This window comes from Anolis sagrei, chromosome 6 (assembly GCF_037176765.1).
Source record: "Anolis sagrei isolate rAnoSag1 chromosome 6, rAnoSag1.mat, whole genome shotgun sequence".
NCBI lineage: Eukaryota > Metazoa > Chordata > Lepidosauria > Squamata > Dactyloidae > Anolis > Anolis sagrei.
Window position 1 is genome coordinate 93,071,402 of NC_090026.1, and position 22,131 is coordinate 93,093,532.

A 22,131-nucleotide genomic window follows, 5' to 3' on the forward strand; every position below is an offset into this window, starting at 1 on the left:
TCCCTCCCAATTTGGTGTCGTCTGCAAACTTGATGATCATGCCTTCTAGCCCTTCATCTAGAGAATATCTTAATATCTTTTCCTAGTCAAAAGTGAACTCGTTCAGTTCTCAGGTCACAGTTTTGGGGACAGTAGGAGTGCTGAATAACAAAGTTACTATTTTGACTCAGTTGATTGAAATACTTTTTTAATCTTACAAGAAAAGAGTTGTTAGAGAATTACTGTATTTTACGAAGTATTACTAATTATAATGAGAAAGAATAAGAATAGACTGGAACCCTTTCTGCAGACTCAGGAGCCTAAAGAGAACACTAATAAGGAGAAGAAGCAGAACAGGGGAAATGAAGAAGGCTGCACTAAATATAAATAATTATAACTCAAGTGTATGAAATGGTTTCATGGGTTTCTGCCACTTGTGAATGCAGATTTGCAACTGAATAATTTATTCTATGAACTCCTGTTCCCCTTTTCAAATCCTGTACAGAGCAATAGAAAAACTGAATGGATTCCAGCTGGAAAACTACTCGCTAAAAGTTGCATATATTCCTGATGAGATGGCAGCACAACCTCCTTCTCAACAGCATCCACAGGGGAGACGTGGGTTTGGGCAGAGAGGGGCTCCCAGGCAAGGCTCTCCGGGTGCAGCTTCAAGGCAGAAACCACAATCTGAGGTTCCGCTACGAATGCTGGTTCCTACCCAGTTTGTAGGAGCCATTATCGGAAAAGAAGGCGCCACCATTAGAAACATCACAAAGCAGACACAGTCAAAGTAAGTTACCCTACTAAATATTTGCTGTTAATATGACAGTCAACTCTGCACATTTGCAAATATAGAAAATATGGATTTGGTCTCCTGTCATTTATTTTAAACTATCCATTACAGTAGAGTCTCGCTTATCCAACATAAACCAGCCAGCAGAACATTGGAGAAGCGAAAATGTTGGATAATAAGGAGGGTTTAAGGAAAAGCCTTAAAAGTGACTGGATTGACCTTGAAGAAGCTGGGTGTGGTGACGGCCGGCAGGGAGCTCTGGTGTGGACTGGTCCATGAAGTCACAAAGAGTCGGAAACAGCTGAACAAATGAACAACAAACAAGGAAAAGCCTATTAAACATCAAATTACTTTATTATTTTACAAATTAAGCACCAAAACATCATGTTTTACAACAAATCAATGGAAAAAGCAGTTCAATGCACAGTAATGTCATGTAGTAATTACTTTATTTACGAATTTAGCACCAAAACATCGCAATGTATTGAAACAGCTGTGGATCTGAGTGGGAGTGGGACTGCGTTGGATAATACAGAACGTTGGATGAGCAAATGTTGGATAAGCGAGACTCTTCCTCTTTTGGTTCATAGCAGCCTTCTCTTTTAATTAACTAGGGGTGTGTCATTTTTAGGCTAGCTTTGCTTATAAAACAGTTTTCCGTTTGCTCTCAGGTGCCACAAACTTTAGCTGGATACCTCTGTGTTTTTACTTGTTCTCTTTTCATAGTTTTCTTTAGTGAGGTTTAGCTTAGTTCTTCCTTAGTTCCTATGGTTACAATAATGTTCTCTCTGTAAAAGCTCTTAAGCAAGGGAGAGAGATTTACCTCTGATCTAGTCACTGCCACCATGCCTTCTCTTTTGGGACAATACATTGTCAGCAAGCGGAAAGGATCACTCTCAGAAGTTACTCCTTCCTCCTTTGTCTCATTCATTTTAGGGAAATTACGTAATAAATTGCACTGAAATGAGCAAACTTAAACCAGAATGGTCTCTGCCCACCCAGGTCTGGGGTCCTCCTGAGGCTGGACCATAACTTTTGTACTCCTCATCATTAGACATTATTTTTAGAGCTGATGGGAGTTGTGATAGAGTAATATCTGGGAAGTTGTAGGTTGTTATGTTTAGTCAGGATAATGAGGTTTGAATTTAGATACAAGGCTTGTGGATATGATCTCTGATTTAGAAATGTTTTATAACCTTTCCCCAACATCAGAGCCACAAGTGCAATTGTGTTGCAACTCCCATTATCCCCACTCTGAATGACAGATAAGTGATGACAGTTGTCTTTCAATCACATCTGGGGACCCAAAGTGACCATTGACCACTTTGTGAAAAATCTATGTAGTTGGCACTCTGTATCTACTGATTCACAATTCAAATACAGAAATTACAGAAAACTAACAGTACTCATGTGCTGTTGTATACAATAATAATTTGCTGTCACAACCCAAAATACTATCTTCATGGTATTCTCCATCCATGAATTCAGTGGTTCTTTAAAGTCAATCATAAAGTTCATTTGACCCTCAATGAAACTTAGTTTGACACCCCTGATTTAGAGCCAGCCACCAACCAGAGAAATAAAATGAATTCCTGATATAACTCTCTGTGCACATGTTCTAATTTCTTGCACTGAAGTCAGAGCTCTCATCACTGGTTGTCCCTGGCAGGAGAGCCGGTAGTCTGGATCTTCTTTCCACTGTCAAAATGTTATTTCTCCAAGGGTCACAAGAAAAGCATATAAGAAATGGAAACGGTGAAGCTGATAGCTTTCACTTTGAAACATTAGATCAGTGGTGAGTCTCCAGAAACTTGGGGGTCTATGCAGATCAGGCAAATAGTAATAATATGGAGTACCTCTTCAGGTATAGACGGCTTCCCTGATTCAAGTTTTACATTTATGTTCATTTTGTGACAATCTTTGGGAATTACTGTTTTTTCATTCTGAATCTAGCAGTAACACGGGCTTATTCATTGAAACACAGTAGAGCTGCTTAAAGCAACATCTGAAAGATGTATCTTGCTAAATTAGTAAACATGTTGAGTAATAATGCTGTTGGTGATGAGCAGCTGGCCAGGACTTGCCTTATTCTGGAATTTGCTCAAAGAAATGTTGGGGTTTTTGATGTTTACAAAAAGATGCTGAAAATTGTACTTGTTACTTGGATAAGGTGCTTAATTAAGTCGATCATTGATGAAGTTTGTAGTTTCCTAGGCCAGACAGTTGAGCAAGTGCCATGATTCATTTATATGGAATGTGGTTAAAAATTGAAACATTAAAGAGAATAACATTCTTCAAGAGATTCAATAGGTAGCATCTGCAGAGGTAGCCTTTGGTGTGTATCAGCAAATGATCATTGAACATCCATCACTGCCTTCAACATTTTATTTATTTACTGTATTTATAACCTACCTTTCTCACCCCAAAGGGGACTCATAGCAGCTCACAACTAAGGCACAATTTGATACATATATAAAACAAAACAAAACAACATATACTTTAAAAATCACATAATTAAAACATATAAATCTTAAAACAATTAATTAAAATCACACAATCCAAGCATTAAATGAACAGACTCATCTTTTGGTGTAAAAAGAGATAAGTAGCCCTTTCTTGCCCATAATTGTTACATTATGGCATGCAGACCTTTTCACTGGTACAGAATCCAGACTACCATAATCTCTGAAAACTACAAACACGCCTTTTACTACCATCTTCTTTCTAGAATTGATATTCATCGTAAAGAAAATGCAGGTGCTGCTGAAAAACCAATTACAATCCATTCTACTCCAGAAGGATGCTCAAGTGCTTGTAAAATCATCATGGAGATAATGCAGAAGGAAGCGCAAGATACCAAGTTGTGAGTCAATAATGTTTTATTAATGATATCTACGTGTTTCAATGAGACATCTGAAATTGTTAATTAGAAATAATGGCACATAAAAGAAAAGATGAGTCCTGGATACTGTTGGGGATCATGGTTCTGGTGGAGTGTTTGTATGTGTTGAAAAATGGCAGAAGAAGACAATAGATGGGCAATATTGAAGCAGATCTTTCACTCACCTTTCCAGCATCTCTTTTGTGCTTCCATTTTATTGGTTGGTTTTGCTTTTAGATTAATTTCTAATATTTGGAAATGAAACATGTACAAGTGAGAAGGATTATTATTACCATACAGCTTGGTAGTGGTAACATTAGAGAGTATCAGAAAAGTATGGGTGAGTTGGTGTTTTATTTAAACTACTGCAATTGAAAGCCATCTTTAGAAATGAATGCATTTACTGTTTAAGACTTGAAATTATTTACAAGAAAACATTTTACATATGTTTTATATATTGTGTATAGATAAAGGATTTTTAGTTTGCTTATACTCACAACTGAAAAATTTAAAAACATCTTGTTCTTATATTAACTTTGAGTCCCTTCCTGTTGTAACCTAGTCAGATTTTGAGTGCTCAGATGAGGAAGGGGATGCGGGATAGATTCAGAGGACCCAGAGGAGGATAGAAGTGGCCTGGAGAGAGTTGTTTTTTAATCTCTTGGCAGTTCCCATGATACTGGAGAAAATGATATCAGTTCTTATGAGTACCTTCCAGAAGTGCAGGCTGAGAGAAATGCAGGAGAGAAATGTTTGCTCAGGTCAAGGCACTTGTAACTTCGGAAGCAGCGCATACAACAAAGACAGACTCGCTTTCCCCAGAGGCTTAGCAATAATTTATTTATTTATTTATTTATTTATTTGATGCATTTATTAACCGCCATTCTCAGCCCTTTAGGGCGACTCATGGCGGTGTACAACACATATAAAAGGCAATTACAATGAGGCAGTACAACAACACATTAACAATACAACCATTACAAAATTTACACTAAAAATCCGCTTCGTCTCATAGTGGAATCATAACCAATCTCATATTCCTTGTTCCTTTCCAGTCGTCTTTACCACATTGTTATATCACTTAATTAAATGCCTTCTCGAACAGCCATGTCTTGAGGCTTTTTCGGAAGGACATGAGGGAGGGCGCCTGTCTGATGTCTGCAGGGAGAGTGTTCCACAGCCGGGGGGGCCACCACCGAGAAGGCCCTCTCCCTCGTCCCCGCCAGACGTGCCTGTGAGGCAGGCTGGATCGAGAGAAGGGCCTCCCCAGACGATCTCAAGGTCCTCGTGGGCTCGTAGGCCAAGATGCGGTCCGAAAGGTATTTTGGGCCGGAACCGTTTAGGGCTTTGTAGGCCAAAACCAGCACCTTAAATTGGGTTCGGTAGCAGATCGGCAGCCAGTGGAGCTGGGACAACAAGGGCGTTGTGTGCGCCCTGCCTCCCGCTCCAGTTAGTAACATGGCTGCCGCGCGCTGAACCAGCTGAAGCTTCCGGGCCGTCTTCAAGGGCAGCCCCACGTAGAGAGCGTTGCAGTAGTCAAGGCGGGATGTGACCAGAGCGTGTACCACCGTGGCCAAGTCAGACTTCCCGAGATACGGGCGCAGCTGGCACACGAGCCTAAGCTGTGCAAATGCTCCCCTGGTCACCGCTGAAACCTGGGGATCCAGGCTCAACGATGAGTCCAGGGTCACACCCAAGCTGCGAACCTGCGCCTTCAAGGGGAGTGCGACCCCGTCCAGCACAGGCTGTAACCCTATATCCCGTTCGGCCTTGCGACTGACCAGGAGTACCTCTGTCTTGTCTGGATTTAATTTCAGTTTGTTCGCCCTCATCCAGACCGTTACAGCGGCCAGACACCGGTTCAGGACCTCGACAGCCTCCTTAGTAGCAGGTGGAAAGGAGTGACAGAGTTGGACATCATCTGCGTACAGATGACACCGCACCCCGAAACTCCGGATGATCTCACCCAGCGGCTTCATGTAGATATTAAACAGCATGGGGGACAGTATGGAACCCTGTGGAACCCCACAAGTCAAAGGTTGTGGTGTAGAACAGGAGTCCCCCAATAACACCTTCTGGGTACGGCCCTCCAGGAATGACTGGAGCCACTGCAAAGCAGTGCCCCCAAGGCCCATTTCCGCAAGGCGCCCCAGAAGGATACCGTGGTCGACGGTATCGAAGGCCGCTGAGAGGTCCAGGAGCACCAACAGGGACACACTCCCTCTGTCTAGCTCCCGGCGCAGATCATCCACTAAGGCGACCAAGACCGTCTCGGTACCATGTCCCGGTCTGAAACCAGACTGTGCCGGATCCAGATAATCCGTGTCTCTCAAGAATACCTGGAGTTGTGAGGCCACCACGCTTTCCATGACTTTGCCCAAGAAGGGGAGATTGGAAACAGGCCGAAAGTTGTCCAATTTAGTGGGGTCCAGTGATGGTTTCTTCAACAGCGGCTTTATAATAGCCTGTTTTAGGCTCGCTGGAATCTTGCCTTCCCGAAGGGAGGCATTCACCACCACTGTTACCCACTCAGCCAATCCCCCTCTGGCCTCCCTCAGAAGCCAGGATGGGCAGGGGTCTAGGATGGACGTGGTGGGCCTCATTCCTCCAAGTATCTTGTCCACATCCTTGGGTTTCACAAACTGAAAAGAATCCATCAAAATAGGACAAGCAGGTGCTCTTGTTACATCCTCGGAGACTGCATTTAACGCGGCGTCCAGCTCAGAACGGATCAAGGCGACTTTGTCTGCAAAGAACCGAGCAAATGCTTCACAGCGCGTGACCGAATTGTCAGGGCTCCCGCCTGAAGTGGCGGGAGTTAAAAGACCTCTGACAATCCGAAACAACTCCGCCGGACGGTTCTTTGCAGACGCAATAGTGGCCGCAAAGAAGGTTTTCTTAGCGGCCTTTATTGCCGTGGCATATGCCCTAAGAAAGGACACAAACCGTGCTCGATTTGACTCGCTCGGATCCGAGCGCCACACGCTCTCTAGTTCTCTCTTCCTTCGCTTCATCACTGCCAGCTCCTCAGTAAACCAAGGGGCTGGTTTAGCTCGGCTACTTGAGAGGGGACGTTCCGGAGCAATCATGTCAATAGCCCTGGCCATCTCCCCATTCCAGAGAGCGACCAAGTCTTCGACATGGTCACCTACCGAGGTGGCGGGAAAATCCCCAAGAGCCGTCAGGAATCCATTCGGATCCATCAGCCTCCTGGGGCGGACCATCTTAATGGGTCCTCCACCTTTGCAGAGGTTAGGGGGCGCAGTGAGCCTAAATCTGATCAGGAAGTGGTCGGTCCATGGCAACGGAGAGATGGACAACTCCTCCACACCGCCACCCTGTTCCCATCCCTGGCAGAAAACCAAGTCCAATGTGTGTCCAGCACAGTGGGTGGGTCCAGATATTTGTTGGGACAGCCCCATGGTTGCCATGGCAGACATGAAGTCCTGAGCCGCACCTGTGAGGGTCGTCTCGGCATGAATATTGAAGTCTCCCAGCACAAGGAGCTGTTGAGACTCCAACGCCAGGCTCGAGACCACCCCCGCTAGCTCAGGTAGGGAGACTGTAGTGCAGCGAGGTGGACGGTACACTAGCAGAATCCCTATTCTGTCCCGGTCACCCACCCTCAGGTAGACGCATTCAAAATTTGTGGTCTGCGGGATGGGGCACCTGGTCAGATGAATGGAATCCCTATAGACCACTGCGACCCCGCCTCCCCGCCCTCCGGATCTCGGTTGGTGCTGCACGGAGAAGCCTGGAGGACAAAGCTGGGTCAGATTTACTCCTCCAGCTTCATCCAGCCAGGTCTCCGTGATGCATGCCAGATCTGCCCGCTCGTCCAGGATTAGGTCCTGGATCCAGGTCGTTTTTCCGTTGACAGATCTGGCGTTCAACAGCACCACCTTCGGTCCAGAGGGTCCGCTCACCTGGTTACACCAATTTACCTTAGGAGACCGATTTGGAATTGTTAATGTGAATAAATGGTCCGAATTTGGCCGAATTCGAGGTCTCCTTTTCCCGCATCTCCTCCTTCCCACCACGACCTCTATGGGGGCCCCTCGGCTAGTGGAACACCTCCCCTCCTCCGTGCCGCAGTTCATGACCAAGGTCTTAATCTCCAGTTCACCGGCTATTTGGAATGTTGGCGTTTTTTCTTGCCAGTTGCTTTGGTCTTCTCCATCCCCCCTCCCCTCCTCATTGCTCTTCACAGGCTCCAGCCCACTTTCTCCCCTGCCCCTTTCTCCAGTCAATAATATCAGGGACAGTATACACAGGAGGGTGGGGGACCACATGGGTGGAAACAGTACACTTCAGAGGATGGTAGTGATACAAGTGGTAAACGTTCAGCCGCGAAAGTAGGATGGTACCTAAAGTGCTAGAGTCTTAAAAAGTCTTAAAGTGCAACAATAGTGATTCATAAGGTGCAGGATCTTAAAGCGCAACAAAAGCTCAGAACTGGCCCACAATATTACTAAAGTGCGGCAGGAGGGATCGGGGTAGGGTAAAGTGCAAAAACAGTTGGCAACAGAGGCAGGCGCCTTAAGGTGCTATATTATGTTCTTATTACCACATTAGCAGCAAAGGTAGACAGGAACTGTAACGTGCAACGTTCGCAATATGTAAACACAGTAATTAAAGAGATTGGCAGTTGACAAAAGTGCTATGATTCAGATGTAAACTATAGACGACTGATGTAAAATAGCGGATGGTCCTCCGGAGGTGGTCAACACGGTGGTGGTCAGCCCAGTCCAATAAGGAGAGGAAAAGCAGGTGTGCAAGAAATGATGTCATGGGAGGGATTGAGGCCTTTTAAAGGGGTTCCTGCTGGTACAATCCTTTGTGAGAGCAGCATTGTATTCAGGTGAGCAGTTCTTGGTTCTTGGTCCTATGTTTTTGGAATTCATGTGTTCTAAGCTTGCTCTTGTTTCTGATTCCTGTGTGGCATAGATTCATGGTATCATGTTTATGGATATTTCTGTGGATTGACTCGTAAGACTATTTGAAAGGATTTTGGACTCTTGGCAATTTTGATTCTCCTTCTTATATTTGGTTGTTTTTATATACTCTTCTCTAAATAAACGTTTACTTACTGGATTATCTGGACATATTAATAACTACATTTTAGAGCTCCCAATTATTTGTGAATTTAGGTAATGTGCAAACTTCCTAATCATATCATTAATTGTCAGAGCCTGTTTTCATGAAGAATATTCTGGAAGAATTTTCATTTTCTGGATTTGTAATTAATAATGAATTATATGACTCTTGCATTCATATAATTATCTGAATTGCTTACAGTACAGAAGAAATTCCCTTGAAGATTCTAGCCCATAACAATTTTGTTGGTCGGCTTATTGGCAAGGAAGGGCGGAATCTGAAGAAAATCGAACAAGACACAGATACTAAAATCACAATATCTCCGTAAGTGTTAAATGGTTTCATTGCTAAATGGTGTGTGTTAAGGGAATTGTATGGTTTACGGCTGAAGTGTTAAACAGTCACCTCCTCAGTGTTATACAGGACAAAGAAAAATATACAAAGCAAATTCACAAATTCATTTTGAGAGAGGATACAGAACTATAGATTCAAAATAATATACAGGTTAACCATCCCTGATCTGTAATTTTTCCATATCTTCCAAAATCATCCAGATGGGTAGCTTAGTGACACCTTTGCTTTCTGATAACTCAATCTACACAAATTTTGTTTCACACACAAAATTATTTAAAGTACAATATCAAATTACCATCAGTAAGTGTTTTTGAAGTATATGTGAAACATAAATAAATTTCATGTTTAGACTTGAGACTCATGTCCAAGATACTGCATGTGTAAGTACAGGTATTCCAAAATCTGAAATCCAAATCCGTTCTTATCCCAAACATTTCAGATAAAATTTAGTTAACGGGCTTACCTTGGCTAACAAACCCACTGGGAAAAAAGCTTCTTTTTACACATTTGTTTTATGCCTGCCAAGCTCTACTTTCCTCCTTATCAGTTTGCTGCTTTGATATTGCAGATTACAGGACTTGACGCTCTATAATCCAGAACGGACCATTACAGTTAAAGGCAGTATTGAAACATGTGCTAAGGCTGAAGAAGAAATAATGAAGAAAATCAGGGAATCATATGAAAATGATATTGCTGCTATGAATGTAAGTGAGTTGTTTGTAAGTCAAATTTTTGTTACTCGAGGACTGCCTGTATATCCATGGCTCCCAACCTTTTTTGACCAGGGACCAATTTACCAAGGAATACTTGACCAGGGACCACTCTCAAACATTAGTACCAAAAGGGTTATGAATCAGTTTTTGGTCAACTTTAGATTCGGTTTGGGGTGCTGATTCAGAAAATTGCAGACCATATGAGCTCTAGTTTCAGATACAGTACATACGCCATGGTCAGCAACAGGGAAGGAGTGACAGGTGGTGTAAAAGGTGTAGAAATAAAATAAATAAAGAGGAAGAGGCTTGTGGATCAAATTTTCATCCTCGCGGCTCCCTGATGGTCCACAGCCCACACGTTAAGAACCACTGCTGTATAAAGATGGGATGCTATACATGATGCCAGTTTTGAAAGAATTCCCATGGTTGCCAGATGTCTTCAAGTTTCCTTTGAAAGTCCTGGTGATGACATATGAAGTCCTAAATCTGAAGGAATGCCCTTTTCCTATACAGTATACCTCTCTGAGGACCCTTCTCAGTCTCCATCCACTAGAGCCAATATGGTGGGAGAGGACAGAAGAGGCTTTCTTGGCTATGGCATCTCTTTATGGAAACCCTTCCAGTGGAAGGCCTGAATGCTCTCAGTCTTGGTTTCTTTTCAGATCCAGGTCAAGATGTGGATTTATATTAAAAATGCCCTGGATACTTAATTTAGTTTTCTGCATATACTTCTTTTTTAAACCACTTAGTCTTTTTAGGTGAAACATGTTGGCACATTGAGATGTTCAATATCTTTTTCTGCTGTAGAAATTATGCATTGATTTTCATCTGGAATTGTTTACATTCTTTATGCTGCTTTCTGTGTTTGCTCCCCTGAGATCTCGTGATAGAAATAGGTTAATAAAACAAACAGACATTCAACCATATGTTGATAAGGTTGTTACAGGCTCCATTGGGGATGTTCCATTAAATGTGTTTAAAGAAAACAGGTTTATCGGATATGCTGTTATTTTCAAAAACGTTCCACTGCTAAGCAGTAGTTCATAGAACCAGATGGCACTTGTTTTTAGAAGACTGCTGACAAATGTTGAGTGCTTTTGTTTAAAAAAACCTTGATACAGGATTTTGCCATTGCTTTTCGTTGTCTCATTTCATCATAGCCATGGCTCTCAACAAATGTAAGAATGGCAAAGCAGCTGGCTTGGATGATCTACGGATGGAACAAATCAAGAACTTTGGGCCAAAAGCAAGGCGCTGGCTGCTGGAGCTGATGAACAACTGCACTGCATCCTGTCAGATCCCCAAAATCTGGAGGAAAGCAAGAGTCATCGCCATCTTGAAGCCAGGCAAAGACCGTAATGACCCAAAAAGCTACAGACCAATCTCCCTGTTGTGCCACCTCTACAAAGTTCTGGAGAGACTTATTTTGCATAGAATTATGGAAAATATAGACCCCTGTCTGATCCCACAGCAAGCTGGCTTCAGAAAAGGCAAAAGCTGCACATCGCAAGTGCTGAACCTGACCCAGCACATAGAAGATGGCTTTGAAAGGCAGCAGATCACAGGAGCTGTCTTCATAGACTTGTCAGCAGCCTATGATACTGTGAACCACCGCCTCCTCCTGAGAAAAATGTATAATATCACAAAGGACTACCACCTCACCCGCCTGATAGGAAACCTGCTACAAAACAGGAGCTTTTTTGTTGAGTTCCAGGGCCAGAGAAGCAGATGGCGGAAACAGAAGAACGGCCTGCCTCAGGGGAGCGTGCTTGCTCCATCCATGTTCAACATCTACACAAATGACCAGCCACTGCCAGAAGGGACAGAGAGCTTCATCTATGCTGACGATTGTGCCATTACTGCTCAAGCAGGGAGCTTTGAGATGGTAGAACAGAAGCTCTCCGAAGCTCTAGGTGCTCTTACTGCCTATTACAGGGAAAACCATCTGATCCCTAATCCATCTAAAACACAGACATGCGCCTTTCACCTTAAGAACAGACAAGCATCCCGAGCTCTGAGGATTACCTGGGAAGGAATCCCACTGGAGCATTGCAGCGCACCCAAATACCTGGGAGTCACTTTGGACCGTGCTCTGACCTACAAGAAGCACTGCCTGAACATCAAACAAAAAGTGGGCGCTAGAAACAACATCATACGAAAGCTGACTGGCACAACCTGGGGATCACAACCAGACACAGTGAAGACATCTGCCCTTGCGCTATGCTACTCTGCTGCTGAGTATGCATGCCCAGTGTGGAACACATCTCATCACACTAAAACAGTGGATGTGGCTCTTAATGAGACATGCCGCATTATCACGGGGTGTCTGCGACCCACACCACTGGAGAAATTACACTGCTTAGCCGGTATTGCACCACCTGACATCCGCCGGGAAGTAGCAGCCAATAGTGAAAGGACCAAGGCAGAGACATCTCCAGCTCATCCCCTGTTTGGGTATCAGCCAGCACGTCAACGACTTAAATCAAGACATAGTTTTCTTAGAACTACAGAGACACTCGCTGGAACACCCCAGCAAGCGAGAGTCCAAAAGTGGCAGGCCCAAACCCAGCACCTCAATTCATGGGTGATACCAGATGAGAGACTCCCCCCTGGGCACTCAGAAGACTGGGCGACTTGGAAGGCGCTGAACAGATTGCGCTCTGGCACCACGAGATGCAGAGCCAATCTTAAGAAATGGGGCTACAGGGTGGAATCCTCGGCATGCGAGTGCGGAGAAGAACAAACCACTGACCACCTGCTGCAATGCACCCTGAGCCCTGCCACATGCACGATGGAGGACCTTCTTGCGGCAACCCCAGAGGCACTCCAAGTGGCCAGATACTGGTCAAAGGACATTTAACCAAATACCAAATTTACAAAATCTGTGTGGTTTTTTTTTCTTTCTTTCTTTTTTTTTTCTTTTTCATTTTAATCTCTGTGTTTGTTTTGCTCTGTTAGAATTGTAAAACAATGGTTGCTGATGACACGATAAATAATATCATAGCCATCCCACTTTGAGTCCCCCCAGGGGTGGTATATAAATACTGTAAATAAATAAATCCCTCCAGATGAGCTTTGTTGCGGCTCCTTTCACCTGTGGTCAACACTTGGAATTAACATATTATCTGTAAATCATGGGACTTGTAGTGCCCTTCCGCACAGCCCTATATCCCAGAATATCAAGGCAGTAAATCCCACATTATCTTAGTGTGGACTCGGATAACCCAGATCAAAGCAGTTATTGTGGGATTTCTGCCTTGATATTCTGGGATATAGGGCAGTGTGGAAGGACCTTTACTCCCATGTTGGGGGGGGGGGGGTAAAAGTCCCCAACATGGTTCCAAGTTGGAGAAGATGGCTCAAAGATAACCTTTCAGAAATCACACAAAAATATTTCTACAAGCAAGAGATAACTGTTCCTTTTTTTTTCATTGCAGCTCCAAGCACATTTAATTCCAGGATTAAATCTGAATGCCTTGGGTCTATTCCCACCTTCTTCTTCAGGGATACCACCTCCCTCAGTGGGAGTTTCTTCATCTGCTTCAGCGTCTTCGTATCCTCCATTTGGGGTAATTGTTTGTAATTCTGTAATGTGGATGTTTGGTTATGATGTCTTCACACATCACCTTATTTGTAGCTGTGACTTAGTAGAAACATACAGTATTGCGTTATCTCAAACCGGAAAGGAAAAGCTGAGTTATTTTTCAGCAAGGATTCTGAAGTACATGTTCACTGAGCAACCGAGAAAACACTGAGTGGAATGAGAGTTCATAAAGTGTAGAAGAGTGTCATGATGAGTTATGTCCCAGTGAATCAGCACTTAATGTAGAGTCCTGAAGTTGATTGATGAAATTTCTATACTTATGTATCCCGTTAAATAATAAATTAAAATTGTAAATCTCTATTGTTGCATCTAGGTACTAGAAGTGCTGTTGGCTAGAATTCTTTTTACCTATTCAATCTTTTTGAAAGCTTACACTGTTAATGTATTACATTTTGGGGAGATGGATGTTTGTCAAGGGTGTTAAGTCTATAGTTTGTTCATGGGGCAAACTATGTTACATGCACAGAATGCTGTTTATTTAGCTGCTGTTTGTCAGTTAGGACTTATAAAATGAGATAGTTAAAAGTTTGATTAGGATGTGATCTAGGCTTAAATAATACAACATACGACATTCTCAGAGCAAATAACTAGTGAATGAGAGATCATATTCCATTCCTTCCTTTATGAAATCAGTACATGTGTAGATGGAAAGCTTCCAGTTACTGTTATGGATGGAAATAAGATGAGGTTTCTTCTTCATCACACTTATAGTTTTTTGCCTACGCAGAGCCACCTTTCAGAACCTTTTGCAAAGCTGAAATTTTTGGCAGTAACTCTGTTTCTCCTCTCTAACAAGCACTTTTTAAGCATCTTTCCCTCAGTTCTTTTTTATCCACCGCAGCAGTAGCACTTACCTATAGCTTATGAGTTTCTTAATAGTTTCACTGCCCTTTTTTCATTCTCTCCTCCCTGGGGCTCTTTTTCTTCCTTGTTTCTTCTCCTTTCTGTAAAAAAAACAACAACCGGCCTCTCTCTTTCTAGACCAGTGGATCTCAACTTGTGGGTCCCCAGGTGTTTTGACCTACAACTCCCAGAAAAAAACAAAACACCTGGGGACCCGCAGGTTGAGAACTACTGATCTAGACCCTTCCCTTCTTTTTTTCTAATGGTTGTCAAGGTGTATTGTCTGATAACTGTAGCCAGAGATGTTTCTCATACAGTCACAATATTGATTCGGACACCTTCCTGAATAGAGGGCAATTTCCTCAACTACAATAGTGCTCTCCCTTGCAAGGCTACATATGAGACATTAGAATCCTTAAAGATTTTACAGTTGCTTTGTTTAGTCCTAAAGCTTTCAGCCCACAACCCTGTTTCTTAAAGCATTTCTTTAAATTTCAGAAATGCCACCTATTATCTTGTGGCTTTCATCTTAATATAATTGTGTTAGGTCTGGAGTAGATCTCCCAATGTGTAAAGGATCATGCCTCTGGTACAGGACAGTCTACCGGCTGTTGGGAATTGTGGGAGTTGAAATCCAAAACACCTGGAGGGCCTCATGGCCTGCTCTGATAGGTTTCTGATCCAGCAGAGCACTTCTGCTAGTAGAATCTTTGCCCTGAATCTCCTCTTCAAAATCTGTTTCTAATGGTTTGGGAGTGGGAGAACTAGCCCACCAACAAGAATTCCCTAAATCAGTGGCTCTCAACCTGTGGGTCCCCAGGCTTTTTGGCCTACAACTCCCAGAAATCCCAGTCAGTTTACCAGGTGTTAGGATTTCTGAGAGTTGGAGGGTGAAACATCTGGGGATCCACAGGTTGAGAACCACTGCCCTAAATGTAGCTACGGAATCCAACACAGCAAATTTAATTTTTGTTTTGTTTTTACAAAGCTCTGCTTTCCGTTTTGCTATTACCGTTGCTTGTTACAGTTCAGGCTGTTAATTGCCTCTCTCGTTTTCCCTTTCTCACTCCAGCAACAGCCAGAGTCTGAGACCGTTCATCTGTTCATCCCAGCCTTAGCAGTGGGAGCCATTATCGGCAAGCAAGGGCAGCACATCAAACAACTTTCTCGTTTTGCAGGCGCTTCCATTAAGGTAATATTACAGCGATCAACTTTAAATTTCTCCAGTCTTCATTGACTGTAGAATCAAGTTTCTACAAGAACTGATTTGTTCTGTGTCTTAAGATATGATACCTTGCTTTGAATATAAAACAATAAATGATACCTGCTGTTGATGAATTGGATCTTTGTGTCTGTTTCAGAGACAAGATAATTACAAGCATGTTTTTTAAAGTTCTTTGAGGAGTCAAATGTAAACTGCAAAAAAACCCTCACCGCTTTTGGTGGTCATGACTTTTAGACGGCATTTGTTCTTAACATGACTTAAACCTTTGTGCCATGTTTTTTAATTGAAGTGTTTTTGCCATATTGCACACAGCTGAAAATGCGATTTTAATTAGCATACATGAAAGTACTGTAAATGTGTTTCTCATGATGCTCCAAATGTTTAAAATTAAGAAATGCAGATCGTTCCAACTTGTGAAGTGCTTACTATTTCGCAAGCCCACCGTCTAGACTTTTGCTCACTTAATATATTGGCAACATTTCCGTTTGACAGTACAATGTGTCTCAGATGAGAGATCTTACCTCTTGAAACCGTCACTTTACTTTCTCCTTTACATTACGTCTTAATGACTGCAGAAATCTTCCAAAAGGGCATTTCATTTTTCAACTTTTTCCAGCTCTGATTTCTGGGATATTGGTCTATCCTTTTCTGTAATTTTAAATATGTTTGCATGAATATATGTTTGTCTGAAATCAGTGACACGTAGCTCTCTTAAAATGAAACAAGGTCTTTGTAAATGGATTACACAGCTTGGGATCCCAGTAACTCATAAAGTGTCTTCTCACATGTGAACTTGTTTGGATCCTAAGAACAACATCTGAGGACCTTGTTCCTGCCAAGAGATAGTAGCTATTTCTGTTGAAAAGGGGGTGATTTTTTTTTGGTGAGTTTCTGGATGAGTTCTTGGATAGGCAATCTTTCATTTCATTGGCATGGTTTAAACCACTGCTTATTAAACTGTGGGTCCCGACCCCAAATGGGGGTCTCTTTAGCTCAATGTTTGGGTCATAAAAATTTGACAATAGTAAAAGGTTTCGCAATACCATCCATTTATGCAAATCTTTTAGCAACAACTTGCAGTGTTTACAGCGGATTCCACAAAAGATGCTTCACCTGTACTTGATTCTGGTCGCCTCTGGAGTGAGAGAATCAGCCGTCTACGAAGTTGTTGCCCAGGGGACGCCCGGATGTCTTGCAATCCTGCGAGGAGGCTTCTCTCATGCCCCCCACAACCAGACACAGTGAAGACATCTGCCCTTGCGCTGTGCTACTCTGCTGCTAAGTATGCATGCCCAGTGTGGAACACATCTCATCACGCTAAAACAGTGGATGTGGCTCTTAATGAGACATGCTGCATTATCATGGGGTGTCTGCGCCCTACACCACTGGAGAAATTACACCGTCTAGCTGGTATTGCACCACCTGACATCCGCCGGGAAGTAGCAGCCAATAGTGAAAGGACCAGGGCATTGACATCTCCGGCCCACCCCCTGTTTGGGTATCAGCCAGCATGCCAATGACTGAAATCAAGACATAGTTTTCTGAGATCTACAGAGACACTCGCTGGAACACCCCAGCAAGCGAGGGTCCAAAAGTGGCAGGCTCAAACCCAGAACCTCAACCAATGGCTGATACCAAATGAGAGACTCCCCCCTGGGCACACAGAAAACTGGGCGACTTGGAAGGCACTGAACAGACTGCGCTCTGGCACCACGAGATGCAGAGCCAATCTTAAGAAATAGTGCTACAAAGTGGAATCCACGGCATGCGAGTGTGGAGAAGAGCAAACCACTGACCACCTGCTGCAATGCAACCTGAGCCTTGCTACATGCACAATGGAGGTCCTTCTTGCGGCAACACCAGAGGCACTCCAAGTGGCCAACTACTGGTCAAAGGACATTTAATCAACTGCCAAGAGTGCAAACTTTGTGTTTTGTCTGTTTGTTTGTTTGCTTGTTTGTTTGCTTTTGTTAAAAATGTAATACAAATGTCTGGTTGCTTAGCAAGCCTTGCAAATGCTGATATGTTATCAGTTAATGTTTGGTTTTTATACCTATTTTTTACATCTGGGGTCATGTAAAAAGAGATTGCACGCGGAAAAGGTTTGGAAGCCCTGGTTTAAACAAAAAAAAATCCCCCTTAAAGAAATACTTTTGCATTTCTTTTTTGGGTGTGTGAACAGATATATAAATCAGACCAATGTATATGGTTAATATCAACAGGGTACTTCTATCAAACAGTAAAGGGTTTAGTAAAGGGCTGGCTTTAGCACAGCAGGTTAATCACCAGCTGCAGCTGCAGTAAATCTTGCCAACCAAAAGGTTGATAGTTCAAAGTCGGACCTGGGTGAGCTCTTGATCTTCAGCCCAGCTACCCACTCACCTAGCGGATTGAAAATAGCAATGTGAGTAGATGAATAGGAACTGCATTAAGTGGGAAGGTATTTTAAGCATGCCGTTTCAGAGGAGAGTTTACAAACAATGAAAGCTCTTTGGCAAGGAGATGGAGCAACATCGCCCCCCTGTTGCCAGAACCAAGCACAGCCTCCAAAAGATGCCGAATGATGAGAAAAAGCCTAAATATACCTCTATCTGTTGTCTGTCTTGTCATTGTACAATCAGCATTGAATGTTTTCCCTATATGTGTTCTGTGATCCGCCCTGAGTCTACTTTGGGGTGAAAAGGGTGGAAGATAAGTACGTCAAATAAATAAATAAATAAATAAATAAATAAGCAAGGGTTTGTGAATTGCATCTTTTCTATATGAAAAAGGCATTGGAGTGAATGAATTAAACACCTCTTAAATCTTTAACTTGTGTTTTATTAGATTGCACCTGCTGAAGGACCAGAAGCCAAGCTGAGAATGGTGATAATCACTGGACCACCTGAGGCGCAGTTCAAGGTACTGTATTCATTTTTGAGATGTGGCTCCTCAGTGATGAGAGTCACACCCGATTTGTCTAAATATTTGAATTTAGTGTTCTAATTTTACACACACACACACACACACACATACATACATACATACATACAGTATGATCTCTTGTTATCTGTGGGGTATGTATTCCTGGACTTCACATGGATTTGCAGAACCATATACAGTATTGAAATGAAAGATTTCCAGCACTAGAAAACTGTAGAATCACCTTGAAAGACCTAGAAAATGCCTAGATGGCCTTATTTTTTTTCAGAAGTGGATAAACTAAATCATTGGTATCACGGTGGTGGATATGTGTGTCATTCTTTGCTCAGAGAAGATGCCAACCTGGCATATCTCACTGTTGAAAGCAGACATTTGTATCTGACGTTCTGTGCAAGCATAAATGCTAATGCCAGGCAAGTACAGATTACAGAACTAGGACAGCTTCAAAAAGTGTTGTCCCGTTCAAGTGAAACTTGGCGTTTTATACAGGTCTATTAGAGTTCACAGTAATACAATGAATCCATGGAATTAAGAAGTATTTATTAGCATAGTCAGACAATCTTTCCTGGGAGCTGGTATGATGTGATTGGTTTTTGGACTAGGACTCCAGGAGGCTTGGATTCAAATCTGCGCTCAACCACAGAATCCCACTGACCACCTTGTGCAAGTTACACACTCTCAGCTTTATAGGAAGACAGTGGCAAAATGTCAGACAGATCTTGCCAGAAACACACAGTGATAGGATCACCATACTGTTGCGTAACAATTGCCACCTTCACTTTGTAGACATACATTGGGTTTTCAAAAGCTCCCAACAACTTTAGGTGATGTATCCAGTTGAAATGAAAATGAACTACATGCTCGAAGTAATACTCAGTCATCATGGCTTACAAGAGGTAGAATATGTAAAAATGGCCACACATTCAAGTAAAATTTCCTCTGCACAAATTAAAAAGTTGGGAGAAAATGTGTTTCCTATAAAGATAAACATGCTACTGACATAACATTGGCATAGCGAACATTCTTGCCAACATAGTTAAGCTGAGTCACCCCCTTGTGCAATGAGATGTTGGGAAACACATGCATATGTTATGCTTAGCCTTCTCACGCAAGGCTTCAATGAACATTTTCTTGGCCAACCTTCCCTTGAATTTTTATTTTCATGTTTTGTTTATTTATGTAGAACCTTCCAACTTTTATATCCATAGTATCCTCCTAACGTACCGGTGGCTGATGGCTTTGGCAAATGCAACTCCTAGCAGAAAGCTTTCACCCACTCTTTAGCAGTAGTGAGATGCCTGTGCCAGCTTCAGTAATATTTATTTCAGCACAATTTTATTCTTGTATTTCACAATTCTTGGCCACATAACAACTTAAAAGGAGAGGGACTGATTATGTTTTAAACCCCCCCCCCCTTTTTGTTCCCTTCTCCGTGTTTTTAGATCAGTGCTACTCAAAGTGCTAGATCATGGACCAGTGCCAGTTTGTGAATTGTTGGCTGCTGATCCATGGCCAGTTTCCAGAAAGAAAGAAACATTTGTGGCCATGAACACAAATACTTTGCTGGCCCCTTTCCTACTAGGAGGAAAACCTGCCACTCTATGAGCAAATATTTTTACAACTGCAAAACAACTTTGTTGGCTAAGGGTACATCTACATTGTAGAATTAATGCAGTTTGACAACGCTTTTAACTGAAATGGGCTAATTGCTGTGGAATATTGGGATTTGTAGTTGGTAAGACACCAGCCCTCTTTAGCCTTGTAAATCCCCCATGAGACATAACAATCTAAGTGGTGTCAAACTGTGTTAATTCAACATACAGTGTAGATTTTTTTTCACGTAAGGAGTGACTTGAGCAACTGCAAATTGCTTCTGGTGTGAGAGAATTGGCTGTCTGTAAGGATGTTTCCCAGGGGATGCTAGATATTTTACTATCCTGTGGGAGACTTATCTCATGCCCCCGCATGGGAAGCTGGAGCTGACAGATGGGAGCTCACCCCCCTCCCCAGATTCGAACCGCCGACATTTCAGTCAGCAGTTCTGCCGGTACAAAGGTGTAACCCATTGCACCACCAGGGGTTTCCCATACAGTGTAGATACACTCAAAGATAAGATGAGAAAACCATTTGTGTAATGCAACAACTAGTTATCTGACTAATGGAGATGAGCTGGGCATGAAATTGTGTTCAATGAGACATACAGTTCTGCATTGAAGCTTGCAACTTCATTGATTACAGCGGTTAGATCAGAGCTTTCCAAACATTTATGTTGTTAACATCATTTTTATACATGCATAAATGGTAATAACGAAATATATGGGGTTACAACATAGCTCATGAAAATATGTCATTTATATATTTTAAAATATATGACATATTGCTTATTTCACATAGACTCAGAGGTTTCTCATTACATCGGTGTAACACACCTACACACTGCGGCTGACACACTAATGTGTCATGAGACACAGGTTGGAAAACTCTGGGTTAGACCCTTTCCACCACATATAATTTGGATCTAAGTGTTGAATGACCTACCTCCAGCTCATAAACCCTGCTTTGCTGCCCACTTACTGGGAAACCTGTGAGATGGTAATAAGTGGCATCTGCATGGCCACCCAATACTGTGTTTTCTAATGCCGTCTTGGAGTTTATTTAATTCGTATCAAAAACATGGCATAAATAAGTATAACAACTGATAAAATAGAGGGAGCACAAGCAGCTAAATAATTGTAGACCAAAAGCAGGCAACAGTGACTGTTGCCTGTAACTTTAACCAGTTCCTCTTCTGTGCATGAGGCAGGACATTGTGGGCAAGCATACAGATGCAGTTGTTTGTTCTGCTTCACAGTCACACATCTTGGAGTAAGTTGTAAGAAACCCCTGAATACCTATACTCCTCAGTTTTCATAGGTCAGAGGTGTTACATCTGTGTTTGTCATAATTTGTGTCCTTATGTGTACTGTTACATCTGATCCTACTTCCACAACCGTATTACTATGCTTTAAAACCCATAGTTTCGATATCATTCTTTCAGTGCATCTGAAGAAGTGGATGGATAGTCATGAAAGCTAGTCTTGAAATGATCTTGAAGATGATGTTAGATTTTCACCTCTCCCTTTTTTTTATTGATGTGTGTGTGTGTGTGTGTTTTGTTCCTTTGAAGGCTCAAGGAAGAATTTATGGTAAACTTAAGGAGGAAAACTTCTTTGGACCTAAAGAAGAAGTGAAACTTGAAGCTCATATAAAAGTGCCCTCCTACGCTGCTGGAAGAGTTATTGGTAAAGGAGGCAAAACGGCAAGTAGCTGAAAAATACTGAACAACATGAACATGGATATGAATATATTTTTCTTTACATCTAAACTGCTCCAGCTTCAAGAGTTTTTTTAAATGAGGAAAACTGGTGTAGTATCCTTACATAAGTGATTAGATTATGATTATTTTTAATAGGTAAATGAGCTCCAGAATTTGACAAGTGCAGAAGTTGTTGTTCCTCGTGACCAGACACCAGATGAAAACGATCAGGTTGTTGTGAAAATTACTGGCCACTTCTATGCATGCCAGGTAGGTGTCTATTTCTGTATTATGCAAATAGGAGGGCTAAATGTAAGTGCTAATTACAAGTTGGTTATAGCTATTACATTTTTTTGTATGTCAGGGGCGACTTGAGAAACTGCAAGTCACTTCTGCTATGAGAGAATTGGTCGTCTGCATGGACG

The 22,131-nt window shown here is 42.4% G+C and overlaps 1 protein-coding gene across 2 annotated transcripts in view; it reads left to right on the top strand.

Annotated features, from left to right (window-relative positions):
- Positions 1–22,131, top strand: part of IGF2BP3 (insulin like growth factor 2 mRNA binding protein 3) — a 92,354-nt gene that overhangs the window by 67,028 nt on the left and 3,195 nt on the right. For both annotated transcript variants that reach the window (XM_060782092.2, XM_060782093.2), the window contains exons 7-15: positions 485–769; positions 3,501–3,635; positions 8,952–9,074; positions 9,673–9,808; positions 13,255–13,386; positions 15,337–15,456; positions 18,316–18,390; positions 21,578–21,709; positions 21,863–21,976. In XM_060782092.2, coding sequence (XP_060638075.2) covers positions 485–769; positions 3,501–3,635; positions 8,952–9,074; positions 9,673–9,808; positions 13,255–13,386; positions 15,337–15,456; positions 18,316–18,390; positions 21,578–21,709; positions 21,863–21,976 — 1,252 coding nt within the window. The remainder of the gene's footprint in view (positions 1–484; positions 770–3,500; positions 3,636–8,951; positions 9,075–9,672; positions 9,809–13,254; positions 13,387–15,336; positions 15,457–18,315; positions 18,391–21,577; positions 21,710–21,862; positions 21,977–22,131) is intronic.